This window comes from Engraulis encrasicolus, chromosome 22 (genome assembly GCF_034702125.1).
Source record: "Engraulis encrasicolus isolate BLACKSEA-1 chromosome 22, IST_EnEncr_1.0, whole genome shotgun sequence".
In the NCBI taxonomy this organism is placed as follows: Eukaryota; Metazoa; Chordata; class Actinopteri; order Clupeiformes; family Engraulidae; genus Engraulis; species Engraulis encrasicolus.
In genome coordinates this window covers 33,976,758-33,997,832 of record NC_085878.1, presented here as the reverse complement: position 1 = coordinate 33,997,832, position 21,075 = coordinate 33,976,758, and the positions used below count along the sequence as shown (strand labels likewise).

The window sequence follows — 21,075 nt, the reverse complement described above, 5'->3', positions numbered from 1 at the left end:
AGAGAGAGAGAGAGAGAGAGAGAGAGAGACTGATAGACAGACAGATAGAGGATGTAAGAGTGTGACGGATATGAAGACAGACAGATGTGTCAGAAAGATAGAGGGAGTGTGAGAGAGAGAGAGACAGAGACAGACAGACATGATGTAAGAGTGGGACAGATACACAGACAGAAAAGATAGAGCAAGAGAGAGAGAGAGAGAGAGAGAGAGAGAGAGAGAGAGAGAGACAGCAGCGAGACAAATGAATAAGAGAAAAACAGAGGGTAGACATGTTACGTATGTGTTCTCCCTTGAGGGGCAAAAGAGCCGCATAGTGAAGGCTAAGCAGCAGCCGCGGCCGCAGCCCTCTGGCCTTGGAGAGGGGAGGCAGACCCCAGTGCATAGAGGTGGAACATGGGTGCCGCTGTGCACAAGCAGGGCTGGGTTGGGACCACAAACTGGCCCGGGCATTTTTACATTACATTTACGTTACATTCAGGGCTCTAAATTAACTTTTTTCCTCACCAGCCAAAATGGTTAATCGATGTTAATCTTACTAGCCAAACGTACACTTACTAATGGGTAAAAGTGGCTAGTAAGTTGGTCTTTTCTACCAGCCAAACTGAATTTTCACCAGCATTTAGAGACCTGATTTAATTACATAACACTTAGCTGACGCTCGTATCCAAAGCGTCTTACACTTATAAAGCGCTTTGAGACAACTATAGTTGTGATACTGCGCTTTATAAAGACATGTGTTGTATTTAATATTATTTAGGTTCAGTGTATTGGTTACAGTCCCTGGAGCAATGTGGGAGTATATGCTTTGCTCAAGGGCACTTCAGACATGGATGAAGGTGCTGGTAAGAATGGAATTTGATAATGGAAAGAGTAGAAGTCTGCACACTGTAGCACCACTTTGAACATTTATTCAGGTCATACAACGTTTCAACCCAACAGTCTCTTCATCAGACATGCCTAACATGCACTATCAAATTCCCCTGAATAAATGTTCAAAGCGGAGATACAGTGTGCAGACTTCTACTCTTTCCACTATCAGACGCGCCTTTGTCCTGCACCTGGCCTCAGAGAGGTGGGATGCGCGTACTCTTACTCTTATGAAGAATGGAATTTGAACCCGCAACCCTCTGATCTAAAGGCTAGCGCTCTGACCACTGAGCCATGGTTGCCCCACATTTTTGGCAAAGACCAGCCCCTCACCCCCACCCCTACCCCCAGAGGCGATTCTAGGGTCAGGTGGGGCCCCATGCGAAAATGCAAAAGAATGAATATTTAAACCAAAATCACCACTACTGTTGTACAGTATGGGCTGTTATTCACTATCTAGGGGCTTGGGGGCCCCAAGCGGCTGTCTACCTTGCCTGGTGGCAAGAAGCACCTCTGCCTACCCCCACTAGAATTATGATGCTCAGTCATTCCACTGTATATTGAGGAAGCCCCAATGGGCCGCCCCATCTAAATTGTGGGCCTGCCTGTTTGTCTGTCAGGGGAAATTGGGAAACAAACAAACAAAAAAAGCAAAAGCATCGGGCCCTGATGATGACTGTCGGCCCTCCGGGAAAATGCCCTGTATGTCAGATGACTAGTCCAGTCCTGTTGCTGCTGTGTGATTAGGGCTATTTACCCAGCCATCAATTAGGCTATTGGGGGTCTGTCAATGCTGACCTTTTTCTATCTCTGCTCTGATTGTCGTTTTTCTCTCTTTCCTTCTCTTGTACCACTCGCTCCTCTGTTCCAGAAAGGTCCATCCTGCTACACGCAGGGTCGCTGACAGCCTTGGCTGGGCCCGGGACAAAAGCCCTCCCCCAGGCCCCCCACCCGATATATACAATGTAATGAGGACCCAATTCTGGGCCCTCTCTCTCCGTCGGGGCGGGCCCAGGGCAACTGACCCCTTTGTCTCACCCAGTCAGCTTTTCTGGCTGCACGCACCCTGGCGCCCACACCTTTCGTTTGGCAGGAGGGGAGATAAAACCAGATTAAAGGCACTGATTGGCCACAATCTGACTAGACAGGCTCACCTCAGGCACTGGCCGAAATGGATACGGCAATATCCAGAGCAGAGAGAGAGAGAGAGAGAGAGAGAGAGAGAGAGAGAGAGAGAGAGAAAGAGAGAGAGAGAAAGAGAGAGAGAGAACGGTAGGTAAGGACGGGGGCCAGGAGAAAAACACTCTTTTTCTCTCTTGTTTTTCCCCCTCTCTCTCTCGACAACAATGTGACCTAATTGATGCCATGCTACCTCATCAATTGTGATTAAAATGAAATGGGCTCTTTGCGCTTGAAAAGGTTAAAACAAATTGAACGTGGAAATCACAGCTGGTAATCACAGCGTGTCCAACAGCAGGCTTTTAATTAACCCACACCAGTCTCCATCATTCATCTGCTCAGGTCCTAACGTGTGTGTGTGTGTGTGTGTGGTGTGTTTCTGGACAAGGAGGTACAGCAACATCTCACAGAGGTGGGTACCACTGATCATTGTGCAGTCGTGTTTTAGGGCAGACATGGCCTAGTGGTTAGGGAGATGTTGGGTTAGTTGTTGGGTGGAAGAGTGCGCCACTGCTTCCTTATGTTTTTATTTTTGGTGTGTTGACGTTTCGACACTAGGTCTTCATCAGAGAGGGAGATTATCTTAAAGTCAGAGGGTTGCGGGTTACGCACCTCTCCTGGCTGAGGCGCCCTTGAGCAAGGCACCTAACCTCACATTGGTCCAGGGACTGTAACCAACACATGGGTTCTTTTGTTTATAAACACGGTGCTGTGAGGAGGGGCAAGACACTGGAAGGCAACCATGTGAGCACATTTTTTTGACTGACAGTGGTTTCCAACAATCATAGGGTTGAGTTGTGCGCAGCCAGGGTTGCCCTGTAATAAAACGTCTCTTTGGATAAAAGCATCAGTTAAGTGTAATGTCATATAATGTGTGGTCACGCAGGTAGCGGCTACATTACAGGTCCCATCACCAAGGCCTGTGCATGTAATGACGAATAGGTGCACCGCACAATCTCATGAAACTGCCATGTTTCCTTTACCTTTGAGGTGAATTTTATCCACTGTGTTGTTTAATAACGAGAACTTATCGAATGAAATGAAATGAAAAACACTGCAAGGCAAATGTTACAGTGAATTTGCTTCTTTGGACCTCGAGTGCTAAAACGGCAAGAAACGATAAAACCCCTGTATTAAACAAACAGTCTTGTAATTAAAACTTTGTTGCAGGTCTGAGCAGGACTGGAGTGGTAAACTGGAATACACGGCATATCCCGGTGGAACGACAGTCCTTGGGACTGATGCTGTTTTTCTCCATAGAGACCGGACAATAATTTAGATGGCGGTGGCCAATTGGTCAATTTTTAACATTGACAGTGGTCCGGGCCAATCATAATATCATAGAAATGCAGCAGGTCTGTGAGTGGCTGTTTTTGGCTTGTGTCTGGTTATGAGATGCTATGGTCCCTATATTGCAGAATTTGTCAGCCTGAACTCACAGAATTCTGTGAAATGAACATGGACTTTTGGGACACGAAGTCTGTGGCAGATGGCGGACTTTGCCCAAATTCCATGTTGGAGTCACAGAAGTGTTTTCCATGATTGATTCAGGGAAGTGCGTCCTATGTTCCTATAGCACTATTTTAAGTCTATCAATAGAAAATTGACAAACCGGTGGTGAAATAGCCGGTCCATACCAAAGTCAAAGTCTATATAGCAATTGAAGTGCCCAGACCAAAGCAATCCCTAATCCTAACCTGTCAGTAAGAATTATTATTATTTTAAGAAAAAAAAAACATAATTGAACATAAATTGGAACATAAGACAGTGGGAATATAGATAAAGCTCTTCCGTGACCCCAGCACAGAATTTTGGAAAATATTTGAAACCGTCAAAGATTTTGTGTCACAATGGTCCGTGCTCATGTCACAGGATTCTATGAGATCATGTTACTTGTTGGTAATGACTATGGAATAGCTATCTACTGATCACTGCAACAGAGATTCCACCTCAAACCTCTGATTGTTTGGAAACTGTTGTCACTCAAACAATCCGCTCACATGACTGTCTGCTTCGCATTTTGCCCCTTCTCACAGTGTGAATGTTTTGCAAACTGGAAAACCTACAGTATGTATTGAGATGACTCAATGAGCTGATTGTGATCATTAGTCTAGAACTGGAGAGTTCGATAAGCTATTTAGTGAAATCACCTTTTCATTGACCAAAGTGGTGCCTCAGCGGTGTGCTCTATTTTGCCTGGAATCCCTTAAAAAGAAAAGGTAGATGCATGACAGAACATGGCTGAAGTCAAAGATTTTGTGACTTGGCTAAATAAGGTAAAATATCTTTAAATGCTTCCCACGCTTCCCAAACTGCAAAGTGTTCTGGCTTCATTTGCAAGGAAAAAAAACACAGGCATTTTCTACTGGTCTGTTCACTTGCCAACATAATCCATACTTGTTTTTCCGTCTTCGTCACCTGCAGAACATATTCTGCGTCAGTGGGTGATAAAAATAAATATGAGTCCCAGTGTATTTAAAGACTTTTGACATTTAATATTTGGCCCCTGTTATTTCAGTTATTCCCCAGATAACAAAAAGGGCATTTCCCATCTTCAGTCCTGCACATAAAGAAGCGGAAGAAACAGATTGCTTTGAGGCATGGCATTGCACTTTGTGTACCATGGAGAAATGCTGCCACCTGCTGGCTGCCTGATGAACACTCATGACTTCATAAATCCAGGGCAGCCTGAGGTCAGCTAATAATATCACTGCAAACTTTAGCACTTGTTTCCTGGAAAGGATTAAAAAGTTTGCACGCTGTGCTACAAACAAAACACGGACAGAAAACACTTGCAAAAACAAGGGTTGAAAAAAGAAAAAATTCAAAGATTTTATTGCAAAATAAGCTAAATGTGCTGTGTTAACAAAAAATCATTTATAATTGGCTCTTGCATGGGTAAGTAAATAACAATGCAGTACATTAATTTGAAACCTTCCTCCCCCTGGTACCCAGAGCTTGTATGTCGGTACTGTTGCCTTTTTGCTCACAAATTGCCCTATTTTTTCCTGCACTTGCTGGGCATTAGCCTACAAAAGCTGCAGGGATGTGCTGCTGTCTCAGCAACACTGTTCTTAAATAGAAATGCAAATAGGAACAGATACAAAGCAAAACCTTTGATTACAGTACTGCCGACTTTTCCAAGCACAGTCCCTGAGCGGAGAGAAGAGGGGGGAAAGCAAGATGCGCACAGCACACGGCACGCTACGCAATCTCTTGGGCAAGTAACTCCAGTGGCGTCTTTCTTTCATTTCCTTATTTTATTTTATTATTTTTTTTCCTATACTCTGCCTAAGAATTTTGCAAATTTTGCAGTCAGAGTTAGAAGTAATTAACTGCAAGGCAGCCAGTTAACTTGCCCATATTAATAAAATGAAGCAAGCTTTGACAAAAAAACACGAGAAATAATACCTTCAAATAAAATAAAATCAGTAGTCATTTGGGCAGTTTCGTGGGGCTTCAAGGTTGATTTTCTCTTACAGTATGTAAAAGCTTTTGCACTATTGCCAGTGTTTGAGTGGTTAAAAAACTACAGCACTGGCACCACAAGTGTCCTAAAATAGACCTAGTTAAAGATCGTAAAAACAAAGCGCTTGTGGAGAAAAGGCATCGTCATCTAAATTCAATTCACCTTGAATGTAGATCCATTTTTTTCCCAATGTTCCAGTTACGCATAAAAAGCAAATGGCATCTAAAATGGCAGAGAAATCAGTTAACTAGGAACACTAACTCCCATTTTAAAAATGTGCTGTCTTTTCATTTTATTCTTATTTGTGAAGGGGCACCTTATCTCTCTACACAAGATGCCTATCCTCCTAAGGCAGAATTTTGAAGAGAAAAAAAAATCAAACACACAAAAAAATAAACCAGGAGTTCCATAAATCTGGTTGACCTCTCAGTGGCGGCCTGGAAACTCCTCACATACCAACTCAACTCATAGTTCCAAGTGGTTTGGGCTGTTCAGTTCAGATCAGTCCTATTCAGTGCACCAGGCAGAGAGAGGGAAACAGAGACAGAGTGATTGAGAGAAAGAGTGGTACCACGCCTTCTCTGCTGACAACTCATCTCAACTCCTCTTCTCTTCACTCCTCTCCTCTGTTTTCTTCTTAGTCGTCCTTCTTGTCGGAGGTGCTCTCCTCTTGGCTCTCCTCCTCCTCCTGGGCACAGGAGAAGGAGCTGAGGAAGTCGGGGTCCTCAGTCTGGAGTGCCTGGTAGCGCTGCAGCTCCAGGTAAGTGGTGAACAATTTGGCATACTGTGGGTGCTGCAGGGCGAACGACCGAAACTCATCTGCAACAAAGATAATTGTGTAAGGAATAATGGCCGAAAAGGTGCCCCGACATCAATGGACATAATGGACAAGGCGAAAGGGTTCTAACAGTCCAAAGCTGAAGAGAAGTGAAGGCCCAACTGGGACACTCCAACTCCCATTGTCATTGTGACACAGCACTCCACAGCACATAAGTGAACACTGCACACTGCACACAACGAAATTGCATTCATGCCTCATCTGTGCAAGGGGGCAGCCCCCAATGGCGCCCGAAAGGGAGCAGTTTGGCGGGATGGTACCATGCTCAGGTTACCTCAGTCATGGAGGAGGATGGGGGAGAGCACTGGTAAATTACTCTCCCCACCAACCTGGCGGGTCGGGAGCCGAACCGGCAACCTTTGGGCTACAAGTCTGACGCCCGAACCGCTTCCCCATGACTGCCCGCTGAAGATGAAGGGCTGTTTGCTTCTTGCTCGTTATGGTAAAGATTGGGAACTCCTGAGCTACTGTATCTTGGTAAATGTCATAAAATGCCAGCCTGGACATAAAACTGTTTGAGCTGCTGCCATCAGGCAGGTGTTACAGGGCTCTGGGTACAAGAACTGACAGACTAAAAGACAGTTTTTTATTCAAAAGCCATCTGCACACTTAATTTTGCACAGTTAACTTTTTAAAGTCTTATTTTTTTCCTATATATAGTTTTTTGTTGTTTTTTAAGCACCGGGAGCATCTGCACTTTACCAATTTCATTGTACCTGTACAATAACAATAAAGACATTCATTCACTCATTCATTAAAAGGTACACTGTGCAGGAAATGGCCAAAAAAGGTACTGCAACTATGCTGCTCATTGAAACTGGGCTGCCTATTGCCAAATTCGATCTTTACATGAAGGTTTACTAAGTAATAAACAAATATTTTCTAGTATAGTCCAAGTACAGCCATTTTTGCAGCTAAAAACGTCTATTTTTGGAAATTCAAAATAGTGGACCATGGAGAAGATCCCCCTTTTCATGTATGAAAAGTGCAATTTTCCAGTCATAATGAATACTTAGAATTTGATGGTGGTGGTAAGTGTTCATGAAAAAGGTAACATTAGTGAATGGGCAGCATTAATTCTGGAAATAAACAACTAAAAATCTCACACAGTGTCCCTTTAACACAAATAACACTTACTGTAGGTGATGCGGCCAGACCCATCTGCGTCAATGTCCTTGAAGAGTTTGGTGACATTGAGGTCACACACACCCAATGTGGACCGTAGCATATTGGCAAATTCTTCCCGATTGATGGTTTGGTCATTGTCAGTGTCAAAGAGCTGTTGAGAATGGATGACAATAGCTTAGTGACACCTTCTGCAATTGTCTTATATTCATAAAAAAAACACATTTCACTTTTACCAAGACAATTATTCCATAATAATGTATGCTTGAACATTTTGGACGATTAATTTGTACAAAATATTGTGGTATGGAAGGTGTCACCATAGTAACAAACATGGGTTCTTGTTTTAGACCACATAAACAAAACCGTTGTGGTCTAGGATTGACTTCGCACTTTGCAAATACAAAATTATTTTAGCTGCAAAATCATATAGAATGGACATTTCGGTTCCACAAATGAATACACAACTTCTGCTTTTACCATTAAGTGTTACATGACAGGACACATTTCCCATTACATGTTCCTCATTATATTACCATGGCAGCATCATGTGCAGTAAGCAAGCAGTGCTCCTACCTGAAAGGCTGTTTGAATGACCTCCTCGGAGTTGGCAGGTCGGCATAAAACAGTCACCCCAATGACATACTCTCTGAAGTCAATCGTACCGTCCCCATCCTGCAAACATCAGCGGGGAAACCATCAAGACGTAATGAAATTTGATGTAAAAGATGAGGTAATTTGGCGCTTTTATTTTGACAAATTCAGCAGACTTGCTGATCTACGTGGTGCCAGGGCACAGGCAGCATTCTGCCAGCACATCAAAGGATAAAAATATCCAAAGATAACACAAAAGAAAAACACACAGTGATACTCTCTTTCACTCCCACACACAATCATGTATGGACATGCGCACACATACACAAACTAGTCATTCACACACACTCGCTCACGCACACGCGCACACGCACACGCACGCACACGCACACGCACACACACACACGCACACAGGTGTACACACACACACTCACACACCCATAAACAAACACATACGCACCCTATCGAAGAGAGCAAACAGTTCCTGCAGGGCAGGCGTGACTGGGAGCCTGAGGTAGTCGGCAAACTGCTCGATCTTGATGCGGCCACCCTTACAGGAGTTGGCAATGGCAGCAAAGCTTTCAAGCTCCTTCTGAACGTTCTCCCACTTCAAGCTATCAGATGGAGATGGAGAAAGAGAGAGAAAGAGAGAGAGAGAAAGAGAGAGAGAGAGAGAGAGAGAGAGAGAGAGAGAGAGAGAGAGAGAGAGAGAGAGTGTAAAAGAGAAACGAGAGGGATAGAACACCTTTCAAATGAAAATCGCATCAGATCAGTCACCAACAGCAGATGATACTGGGTATCTCCAGCCAAGAGCGTGGGCATCATCAGATCCCAACAACACAAGACCTTAACAAACAAAACTGGCCTCAATTTGGCAAATACGGTGCCTCAAGACCATGTGATCTTTGCTGAAGCGTTTTTGAAATAAAGTTTGCGTGTCAAGCCGAGTTAGTAAGTGTTGTTGTTGTTGTTGTTGTTATTGAGTGTTTATCTTTTACATCAACCTGTTCGTTCTACAGAGAAACGCTCGAGAAGATTGCCAGCAATGATAAGTAGATGACGAGTAGTCGTAGAATGTTGTAGATGTAGGGGCTCATCAGGTTTGGCCACTGTGTGTGTGTGTGTGTGTGTGTGTGTGTGTGTGTGTGTGTGTGTGTGTGTGTGTGTGTGTGTGTGTGTGTGTGTGTGTGTGTGTGTGTGTGTGTGTGTGTGTGTGTGTGTGTGTGTGTGTGTGGCTTCCCACATAGCTAGTTTCAGGTACAACAGGAAGTCTGCGCACATTCTGTGTGAGGTTCAGGGCAGGGCAGAACCTGATCAGCAATCATAAACACATAAACAAATGCACGTACTGTAACTGGAATCCTTTTCTTGGCGTTATAAGAATTTATGGCATTATCAGAACGAGGAAGAACAAATAAAACTCCATTCTTATTGTAGGCCAGAGGTGGAGAACCTTTTCTCATTCGAAGGGCCACTTCAAATTGCTCCAAGGGCCGTAAAAGTCCTCCTAGGGCAGTACTATAAACACAAACCAGGATCTCCCCCTGAACTTAGGCTTATATTGAAGGCAGCCACCTTTACAACAGACCTCACCTTCACTAGTTCCCCTGAATATAGCTTGATTGTATTGCAAATGGGATTTCTAAGATACCGTTACAAAATATGTCATATTTCATGTGAAGCTGAATGACATTCAAACTATGTTGGGGGTCGGATAAAACGGCTTCAAGGGCTGCAAATGGCCCTCGAGACATACTAGGTTCCCCACCTCTGTCATGAACAAAAAGGATTCAAAGTGCTTTCCCCTTGTTGGATAACCCACATGACTACCAAGTGCTCCGTGACCAATAGTGGTAGGTCTGTTGTAATTGTAAATACCATTATCACATCGACCATGGCAGACAATGCCTTACTTGTGGGTGTAACCAAATAAATATCCCAACTATGCCCAGTGAATGATCAGTCTTGACCATACGGTAAGTGAGTGAGTATGACCAGAGGTGCCCTATTCAGGAGGTGGAAACCCTGGGATCTGCCGTTTCTGCTTATTCTGCTAACACAGCCCATTTTCCAATAAGCTGCAGCTCCAGGAAACACGTGGATGAAAATGTGTGGCAGATTTAAGTATTTTCTAAGAAACCTGCTAGATCAGTGCTGCCCTACAAAGGCAAAGAGCAGTAACTACTGTACCGGCACACCAACATTCAAACTGAGATACAGGTCTTCAAAGTATTGGTGCGAAGTTGGATATTGCAGTTACTATTGCAAACTTGGCACATTACCATCTCTAAAACGGAACACATTTGGGTCATAAGGCTTTGTCACAAGATAAGGAAGGTGTTGTGTTATGAAGATCATTTTCAGTCTAAACTTTGTAGGGCAAAGTGATTCTCAACCACTGTGGAGCTGTAGAGCCACTTGTTGAGAAAAAAACTATGCTAGGTCTAGTTTGAGACAGCTCTGGGGTAACCAATAACAAGGGGAGGTGTAATGCACTGTGGTGAGCAGATGCTAACTAATAGTGATACCGCTTAACATGCCAAAGAGAACATGGCTATTCACAAGCAAACGTTATATGTAGCCATGTATCATGCCTAATATATTTTATGCCTGTTACTTTCATTAGGTTATATTACATTTTATCCAGACTTACAGGGTTATTAAAGGGTATTGTGGCTACAGTCCATGGAGGAATGCGAGGTTGGGTGCTTTGACGTGTGTTAATGCCCATATGGACATAACAGGAATTATGTGTATTTGTGTAAGCTACTTGACACCTTAGAGGTGCAATGTGTAATATTTTTAGAAGTGTATTTCCAGAATGACCAGCATAGTTGCTATACCTACTCCCTCTGGGCATCAATTAAGTTATTATTCTATTCTACTATACTTGCTCAAAGGCAGTTCAGCTATGGCAGGATAGAGCGGGGAGAGACATTCTTCGTACTAGCAAAGGATTGGCACCGGCAACTGATCTCTGATCTCTGATCAACTCTGATCAAAATTCCTCCTTGGTCATTAGTTCTCAGCTGCCTCATGGTATGTCATAAAGTACAGCTGAGGAAAGGCGGTGAAGTAAAAAAAACAAAACGGTGACGTCAAAAAATGGTTGCTACTGTATGGTGACTGTTCCCAGGTGTGGTCTAAAGCCCCAAAGGGGTGATGTTAAGTGTTACTATGACGACCACGGCCAGATTCATGCGCAGGCTGGATATGGCTGCATACCTGATTGGCCAAAAGTGAAAAATTGTGACATTGACAAGATGAAATATTGAAAATTTCATCTGCTGTATTGAGCAGTTGATAAGACATGTTATCCTTAATTCCTGGCACGTAATTATAACACTGTCTATGTACGTTTGACTTCTGAAGTGCACCAAAGAAACCTGTAGCCTACGGGCCCCAGGCCATCTTAATTCGGCCCTGATGGCGACCGCACATAGTTGTTGTGGTATAACAAAAGTGTCGCTCTGGTGACCATACACGTGGTGGTGTAAAGCCCTGTTATGGTGTCTATAAGAAGGTGCAGTGTAAAGTGTTGCTATGGTAACCGTGCTTGTGGGGTAAAGCCACTGTGGGGCAAAGTCCTGCTATGGTTTCTAGTATAAGCGCTATCTTCCACACACCACGCTCTTTCGTCTTGTTGGTGCGTCTCTGAAGTAATCAAGTAGTTAGGAAATGGATCGCACTCAGTTTTTTCTTCTTTCTTGTTCTTTTCTTTTTATTTAAACATTGCAGGGACTGATATGACAGATGGCATATGGCTGCACAGAGCCTTCAAGAAAAGAACAAGAAAGAAGAAAAAACTGAGTGCGATCCATAACTTCTAGTATAAGCGAGAATGTGAAGAGAAGTCTTGCTAAGGTGACTGTGTACATAGATGTGGTGTTGTGTGTTACTGCAGTGGTTCCCAAATTGGGGGTCTAGACCCCTTGGGTGGGGGGGCACTGAAAGGGGGTGGCGGACAAAAGCGTTGCATAAAAACACGAAATCCATAGGTTAACAGCTAACAGTTAATAGATGTATTTGCAGTGGATTTCTAGCAATATTAGCAATTTAGCAATGGCTGGCAATTTTTATGTCCATTAATATTGTAAGATTGTCCATTAATAGTTTCTCTGCTAATATTGCTGCTAGAAATCCATTGCTAGGCTAGGACTATGTTGTGGGGTGGGGATAGTCCAAATAGTCCAAAGGGGGTTAAAAGGGGGTCCCCACAGCGAACCACTGCGTTACTGCACGAGCCTTACTTGAGCTTCTTGCTGATCTTGGTAAACTCCACCAGGCCGGCCTCCATGGGGAGGGTCAGCTCCCCTGCAGAGATCATCAGCCGGCAGTCCTCAAAGGTGTGGTCCGTTATGGGGATGGACAGAGCCCTGTGGCACAGGAACAGTGGAGTGAGCGGCACGCACGCACGCACACACACAGGCACGCACGCACACAGGCACGCACGCACACACATGCACGCACACACATGCACGCACACACATGCACGCACACACATGCACGCACACATGCACGCACACATGCACGCACGCACACACAGGCACGCGCTCACACAGGCACGCGCGCACACAGGCACGCGCGCACACAGGCACGCGTGCACACAGGCACGCGTGCACACAGGCACGCACGCACACACAGGCACGTGCACAAGCGAGCAGTCGCGCACACACACATACATACATACACACACACCACTTCCTCATCTTGCTCACTATATCCTGTTCTTGAAACGCTGGCCACTGTCTCAATAGCTAGTGTGAAGATCTCCTGATGAGATAACGTGAGGTTTGACACTTTGACTATCGTTTGACTATCCCAATGATCACTTCACTTGCAAGTCTAGAAATATGCCACTTGTTTCTTTAAAACAAGTGTGCTGCACATCAACTCAGATAATACTACTCAGATAATACTACGATAATTTGACTCAGATAATACTACGATAATTCAGCCCTACCATGGCTCTAACGGTAGGGCACTGGCCTGCTATATCGACGACCCTGGTTCGATTCCGGCCCGGGTCATTTGCCGATCCTTCCCCATCTCTCCCTCCCTCTCTCTCTCTCCCGTTTCCTGTCTGTATGTTAATCACAAAAATAATAAAAAAGCAAAAAAAGATAATAATAACATTTCTATCTGTTGTCTGCACAACTGGACAAATGCCACCACACCTGTCCCTGCTGACCATTGTGTATGCTATTTTTAGCCAATAAAAAACAAAAGGATCAAAGGAGAAATGAAAATAAAAGAGGAAATATGAGAGACTGATGAACATACTCTGCCATGACTGCGCGCACTTTCTGTGCAAACAGAATGGGGCTTTTCTTCTCAGCCTCAGTGGGGACTTGAGGGGGCAAGAACTGCAAGAGAAAGCAAAAGGCCACAACATGTCAGTAGTTCACTTCTCACACAGCGCAATAACTTGCTTTTGCAGACTATAAATAAATACAGTTTGTCAGTGGTCATGTGTTCATGTCACTGTTGTACCGGATGTGTCAAAACAGGAGAGACTGAAATAAGGGGAAGAGGAGGGACTGCGCGCGTGTGTGTGTGTGTGTGTGTGTGTGTGTGTGTGTGTGTGTGTGTGTGTGTGTGTGTGTGTGTGTGTGTGTGTGTGTGTGTGTGTGTGTGTGTGTCTTGGGGGTCTAACCTCTATTTCCACAGTGGTGTAGGGTTGACACAAAGTGAGAAGAAGCAAATCTCCCCTGTAACACAAACACACACGCTCTGTAGTATGCGATGACTTTCTTTCTTTCAAACACACACACACACACACGCACGCACGCACATTTTTTTCACAGGCTATGGTGATCAAATTATACAGGACTTCATTTGGAGAGAGCTACTGAAGGCTCAGGGTTGCACCTACAGTATGTTGGTCCACACACTGCTGAATGCTAACGCAACGGACACAACATGCAAGCGAATTTTGCAAAGCAAATCGAAATTGATCATTCATTTCTATGAGCCAAGTGAAGTGGGGTAAAAGGCAAGCATAGAGTGGCAAAGTCGAAATATTCAGAGAAATCTGGAATCTGATACAAATGAGGAGTGAATTTCGCCCGCTGAGGCCAATCAAATCAACAGCATAAATGTTTCGATCGAGTGGTCAGAATGGAACACTGCTGCGCTCATTTCGCTTCCGTGTGTCTTCGGAGTAACAGCTAGCATTTCAACATTTTTGAAATACCATGTCATAGAAATGTTGCTCATAACAAACAATCCTTCAAGTATCCTACCATAAGCACTCATACAAACATGCACTTGTATTAGCCAGCTTGCAGTTAACTTCAACTTTGAATATTGAGCGGGAAAAAAAGAAGGTACATACGACTTTGGGCCTTGCCATGTCCAAGTCACACTGTCCTGCGTAGAGAATGTGTACACTTGTTAGTCAAACATGAATAGATAAGTTTTCAGATATTTCATGACAACAATTAAGACGTTCGTCTGGTTCTTCTAGTCTTTCACACTGACCAGTTTATTGGGGTATCTCAGGACAATGGGCTGGACAGGAACACCAGGAATAAAGGCACCTAGACAGAAAATGGTCAAATATTAGCACGCACACTCATGCACGCACCCTCACCATTATGTCTTTGTGGGGCCCTCCTATTGACTTCCATTCGTATTAACCCGATCAATAGCTACACAATGTAAAACTGTGCCCAGACCAAAACATACCCTAACCTTAACCTACTAGTGAGGAGATGCGTGTTTTTTTTTTATTTTTATTTTTTTTACTTTTATCAGTAACAACAAAAATACCAAGAAAAACATTGCTAAATTTATAGGGCCCACAATTTGAGGAAAAAAACATTAAGTGGGGACATCTGGCCCTCACAATGGTTGTTAGGTGTGTGCACACACAAACATGCACGCGCGCACGCACGCATGCATGCATGCATGCATACATGCACGAGCGCGACAGCTAGTCTAGAAATGTAGTCTACAGTTGCAATGTGCAACTGAAGCAAATGCAAATCTAAATGCAAAGGAGCTCCGCTGATAGCTAAAAACAGCCCAGGGTTCTCAACACTCGGATACAGTTGCTGCTGATGGTGGGAGTGGTTGAAACCAAATTTTGTCTGATCAGATCTAACATTTTTATTTTTCCATGGTTACAAACATTTTTTTTGTGCGCATCCTAAACTGACAACGTCACAAGAGAGGGGGAGGAGGTGAATTTGTGGCTGCCATTTTTAGTGTGCTGCTGTGTGAGCTTTTGTCTAACAGTGCTGACCGCATCAGCAAAGCTGCTGCATGAGCGGCTAGAAAACAACGCAGCTTGTGCAACCCCACTCAGCTGAGCTGAACAACCAGCTTTACCTCGCCCAATGACATCTACAAAGGACCAAATACCTATAGCGCATATACTACATAGTGCGGAAACGTCCACAAAGAACCAAAATAGTTTCATGATCTGAAGTCTGGAGACATTTTGAGCTTGTGAACTTAATTTGTAATCTTAGTAACACCAACATTGAAAGTACATTAACCTCAAAATGTATGTATTATTCACCTAATTTCATCTAATAGTGACACCTATAATGAACCAAATAGCTGTATATTGTAGAGTCTGAGAGATATTTTGAGTAGATGATTAATTTGTAAGCTTAGTAAAAGCAACACTTAAAGCACACTAAATGACAAAATACATGTTTATTTTTTGTCAAATTTCATCTAAAAATGCAGCCAAGCATCTGTGTATCTGGACAGAAAAAACAGCATGTAAATGTATGGTTCCTGCATATTATGAAAAATGGAAGAACTGAAACTTATACAGGAAATTACATGTTTAGCATGCAATGTATGCACTTCGACATTCTCCCTGGGCTTCCTCAAACCCGACCAAGAAAACACACTAGTTTTGTGCAACTGCAACAGCAATTATAATCCTGTATTGCGGCAATATATTAAAATGTGGGCACTTGTAGACAGTCTCACTGCCTCTTTGAGACCAACAGGTAGCTTTTTCTCACCTAGCTTGAATGTGATGAGACAGGATCGGTTGGTGCAAGTCCCCTCAGGAAAGATCAAGAGCTGCAATCAGGAAACACTCATCAGCACCATGGCACACACATACTGATCATTTAACATACTGGTTATTTAACATACACAGGGCTCTAAATTAACACCAGTCAACCGGTCAAATGCTGGTGAAGTCTCAGATTGCCTGGTAGAAAAGACCAACTAACTAGCTACTTTGACCCATTATTGAGTGTGAGTTTAGCTAGCAAGATTAGCATCTTCTAGCCGATTTGGCTGGTGATGAAAAAAGTTAATTTAAAGCCCTGCACATACACATATACAAAAAAAGAGACAATCCACTCTGTTCAGGTCTCCTTTGTCTCCGTTTTTGTATAGAAATTTACACTGAATACTACTACAGCTTCTAAACAGATGAGCGGTGACCCTTCACCACTTTATTTAAGGAAGTCATAAAATGTAGCAGCTTAAAAAATAACACTTCTCAACCGGAAGAGCTACACTCAAAATGTTAAAATGAGGCCACTTGTGGTGAAATGTCCACAGTTTGCTAATATCCTGCTTGTGACTGTGTGTATTGTAATGATTTGCGTGGATCAACTTTGGGGAAGTACTATAACATGTGCCTTGGTTCGCCATCACCATCAAAGGTCCATAACACCATGTTACATTGAAACTGAAAGTTAGACCATGTTAAAATAAGGCCAACTGTAATTACATGTCCCCAGTCCGCTGATATCCTGCTGGTGATTGTGTCTAATTAGCTCCGTGTGATAAGTTTGGCACATACTGCACATGTGTGGCATGCCTTGACCGGTTTGTGCAACAAACAGTCGGGTCAATGGTACAATTACTAGTTCCAGGATGATAAAATAAAATGTCCACAACTTGGTAACATCCTGCGGGCAACTGAGTGACACTACCTCAGTGTCAGAACAATGGCCAGTAATGTTTGATCCTGTTTCACCGACTGACACCACCACATTAGTCAGGCCAATTAGAACAATCACATAGGACCAGGTGGATATTAGTACAACTTGCAGGCCCACCTAAAGGTGCCTCTTTGACCTCTGGGCTTGAGCTTCATTAAGCTACAGGCATTGTACATGCGGTGTACGATTTGTAGAAAACGAAAAGAAATCCCAACACCCACCCCACCCCCTCCCTCCTAACATTTCACACCCTGGGTGTAAGCTGGCTGCATAATCTTCACGGAGTATGCAAAGAATGAACATTCAAAATATTCAACATGAGATAACAACAATGCTTTGCTACAGATGGACGAATTCAGACTAGAAATGGCAAAGACACAGTTACAGACACAGACAGACCCTGTCTGACACAGACACTATCCGTCATGTGATGTCAGTTACCTACACGAAAGTGGACAGGTGTGTGACTAATAAGGAAGGAGTGCATAAAGCAAAACATACAGTACAGTAGGCAGAACAGACCTGTTGCCATGACCCTCCTGATGTGGACCTGCTCTCGATCTCCTTAATGGTGTTCTTGCGCGAGTCTGGGTCCTTACGGGAGACCAGCACAGGCTGAAGGCAGCGCAGGAACCCTGCTCACAAACACACACACACACAGAAACACACACACAGAGACGCAACACATGCTGAATATGTCATCAAAATATCTTAAATAATCCCCTCTACTAATAGGCTGCGGACACGCTTGCTGTGTCACTTAAATTCTGCGTGCAAGCACGTGCGACAAAGTGCACCAGGGAACGAGGCATCATCTAGGGCAGTGGTTCCCAACCTATGGGTCGGGACCCCCCTTATGGGTCGCCAAAGATCCACAGGGGGTCGCGGAGCCCTCTTGATTTTAAGGGGTTTCGTTTTAAATATATATAGCCCATGTTGAATAAGACAAAGCATTTAACTAATAAATGCATAGACGCAACAAATTCTAAGTGCTACATTAAACATTTATTCTATATTTGACCGAAGCCGAATTGAGGAATAAAATAACTAAAATAAGTTTTCGCAGGAAACGGAGGGCATCTTGTGACTCCGTCTCTTGCGGGCGCTCACGTGGTTGGGTCACCAAAGCTTACAATAGTAAAAACATGGGTCCCTTAAGAAAAAGGTTGGGAACCACTGATCTAGGGGACAGATAGCCAACAAAGTTCTTCTCATGAATGTTTTCCACCATTCCACTGTACCAAGACCTCTTTGTGGAATTTAGGAAGATCGCCCTTAGCGGTTTTCTCAATATTGCAATGTAAGCACAGCACACATCTGCAAACTTTGCGTCAGGAGACCTCCTGTGCGCATAATTGACAACAATTACACACGGCAACGCCTTCATGCCCATAATGAGCCCATGCACACGTATCCTGCAGCAAGCATGTTCAGGGCCATAGCCTCTGCTCATTTTCGGGAAAAAAGGCCAATAGTCATTATCAAAAATGTAAGAACCCTCCATAAAGGCCGACAAACCACAATAAGAAGTCCTGCCATACGTACATTCCTTCTGCCTGAGTGCTAAGCTCTGGTGAGTTCACCAATTAGGTCATCTCACCTGTAATCAGCAGCAGTGAGAGAGAATTGTTTGAAGCAAGATAGAGTTTTTCCCCTTTTATGAACCCAGCAAGTCCACCTCTACAACCCAGTGACCCAATCTGTCAGTCATTTCCAAATGCCAAATAGCTCCCCTAAGGGGAAATAGCACCACATACTAGACCCTGTGTACAAGTGGATCACATGGCACTCTTCTCAACGAAAAATCCTCCACTACCAGGGCCCTGCTTTATACCAGGGTAGGGTCAATGGTAATCAAGCCCCCTTTACCCACACACTATGAAACCCCTGTCTCTCCTCAACCTACACAACTACAAGCTGACAACGACATACGTCGTCAAACCAGCTCGGATTTTAAGTAAAACAGGAAAAACGGCTACCGGTTTCCATTGGAAACAGTGGGGGTGTAACTTTATGTCTATACCATTTCACTTTCACTATTGGATGCTACTTGTCCTGCTTCAAATGCATTGACTCAAAGGTGTCTGACATCATGTGGAAAAGACCCACAGGCCCCACGCAAACTAACTTACTCCGTCCTCACCATAGGATGCTTTTGTACACCTTCGAGCAGGTGCGTTGGAAGAAACCAATGCTTCAAAGTGATAAGTGAATATCCCGTACACCGTCCATTACACACGCAAATTTATTTTCGTTCGCAACGTTTATGTCATTCAGACCTTCTTCAGGTGAATACATTTACAAGCCTAATGTACTCTGTGTGTGCGTTTGACATTCACTTATACTAACTTACTGCCAAAGATGGGTGTGGAGAGGGTCTCCGAGCGTGACACGGTGGAAGGCAGGCCAGCGACGATGCAGACGATGGCGTCGAAGAAGCTGGAGTGGGGAGCCACCACCAGGATGGGGGCCTCGGCACTGGTCACCTGCCGGCCCCTCAACACCACCCGGAAGCCGAACCCAAAGAAGTACATCCTGCCCAGAGTGCGTATTATCGTCTGACATATCAACCTGTGGAGGGTAGTGTGCATTGAAAATACAATGAAATGATTGCACATCAACCTATTGGAGGGGGTATGCATGGAAATATAATGAAATGTGCATCAACATTTGAGGGCAGCCATTGAATTGTAGTAATTGTAGCACATCAACCTCTGAGGGTATGGATTCAAATGTAGTGAAATCTACACTGGTACACTGGTTAAGTACATGGCAAATTTGGGTGATAGCAGTTCTGTTCTACTCATTGAATGTGTACCTTCTCCATCCAGTCATGGGCTCCACTGCTCCCTTGAGGGGCATTTTGAAGGTAACTAATGTCGCCAAAGGCCATGTTATGACGACCACCAGTAATAAGAAGAGACACCGAAGAGGCAACAGCACAATCCCAAAGAGCGCACACTGGAGAGAGGGGGAGAGAGATTTTAGACAGGACGAAGCCACTGAAACAACGCTCACATGGCCCAGCCACTTTACATTCCCATGGTCTTAAAACTCTCACGGAGTAGCCATTCGAACAAATGAACGTGTCTTACAACTCTAACAGCTGATGTGAGGATTTGGGGACCTCCACCGGACCTTAACAGAGAGATTTAGAGGCTACACAGTTGTGCTCATTGTTTCTGTTTCAAGCATTACAGCCAGGATTAGACTAGGTGGAAAGATATGGGCAGCGTCGGCTCTAGTTCACAGCGCACTATTAATAATTAGGCTAGAACTGGTTTGTCAAAGCAAATGCATGTGCGTTGAATTCAAGCGGTACTCACTTTTATTTTGTCGGCCCTGGTTATTTGGTGCTCATACACAAATGGATTGAGAACAGCCGGTAGGAAGAGGGACTTTTGCCTCGGCAGAGCGAACACTCTCTGCGGGGGCATCGTCACTGCTTAACTTCGGTTCAAAGAGGTTACAGATGATGACAGCACGAGTCTTTCTCAAAGGTCAGCACACCATCTGCAACCATCCAATATCTTCGATGCGCACACTGTGCACATCGCCAAATTTGCGCATTTCCTAGTTGTGCACTACCAGGGTGTTAGCATGTTACAGTTCAGAGGAAAACAGTAGCGCTCGCTCCTTTAAAGCCCCACCTCTCTGCAGAATCTAATCCTGTTTTGAGATGCAGTTAACAAATCAAGTGGAACTATGGGCGTCCTTGCGAACGTGGAACGCGTAAAAAGGCCGCGCTATATCAGAGTTGTAATTAGCCTGGACAGCGACTGGTATTTTGAGCAGAGAAAGCGATATGAGGAGGCACCAGCCGCCGCCTGGGTTGCGTGTTCTTCCGTTTTCTTACTGAGAACTAAATGTTGCGAAACAGATTTGAGGAATCATGGTTCATATTCCCCATGTGCGCCCTCTGTGATACTCCTCAAATCTGAAAATGGCGACGGGTTAATAATGGAATCAAACATATCATACGGATAAACCCTAAGCTCATAGGGATAGGCTACATTTCCAGCCATGAGCATTGGTCCAAGGACATTGGTGTGACGTGTGGTCATATCCGTGCATGC

At 44.1% G+C, this 21,075-nt stretch overlaps 1 protein-coding gene across 1 annotated transcript; it reads right to left on the bottom strand.

Annotated features, from left to right (window-relative positions):
• Positions 1-4,853: 4,853 nt before the first annotated feature.
• On the bottom strand, positions 4,854-21,038 carry lpcat2 (lysophosphatidylcholine acyltransferase 2). Its single transcript, XM_063188013.1, has 14 exons — positions 20,326-21,038; positions 19,818-19,960; positions 19,353-19,570; positions 17,522-17,634; positions 16,061-16,121; positions 14,556-14,614; positions 14,410-14,444; positions 13,729-13,783; positions 13,356-13,438; positions 12,323-12,448; positions 8,533-8,686; positions 8,055-8,153; positions 7,491-7,632; positions 4,854-6,334 (listed from the first exon to the last, which is right to left on the bottom strand). The coding sequence occupies exons 1-14, from the start codon at positions 20,434-20,436 to the stop codon at positions 6,153-6,155; spliced, it is 1,581 nt and encodes a 526-aa protein (XP_063044083.1). The 5' UTR covers positions 20,437-21,038; the 3' UTR covers positions 4,854-6,152.
• Between the last annotated feature and the right edge of the window lie 37 nt (positions 21,039-21,075).

What these genes read in the sequence shown, in the direction of transcription:
- lpcat2 (XM_063188013.1), bottom strand. Translation starts at nt 20,436, where the DNA reads ATGCCCCCGCAGAGAGTGTTCGCTCTGCCGAGGCAAAAGTCCCTCTTC. An exon ending in CTCCACACCCATCTTTGGCA is followed by an intron (nt 17,635 to 19,352) that starts GTAAGTTAGTAT and finishes GTTTGTGAGCAG; the next exon opens with GGTTCCTGCGCTGCCTTCAG. An exon ending in GTCTGGCCGCATCACCTACA is followed by an intron (nt 6,335 to 7,490) that starts GTAAGTGTTATT and finishes TCTTTGTTGCAG; the next exon opens with ATGAGTTTCGGTCGTTCGCC.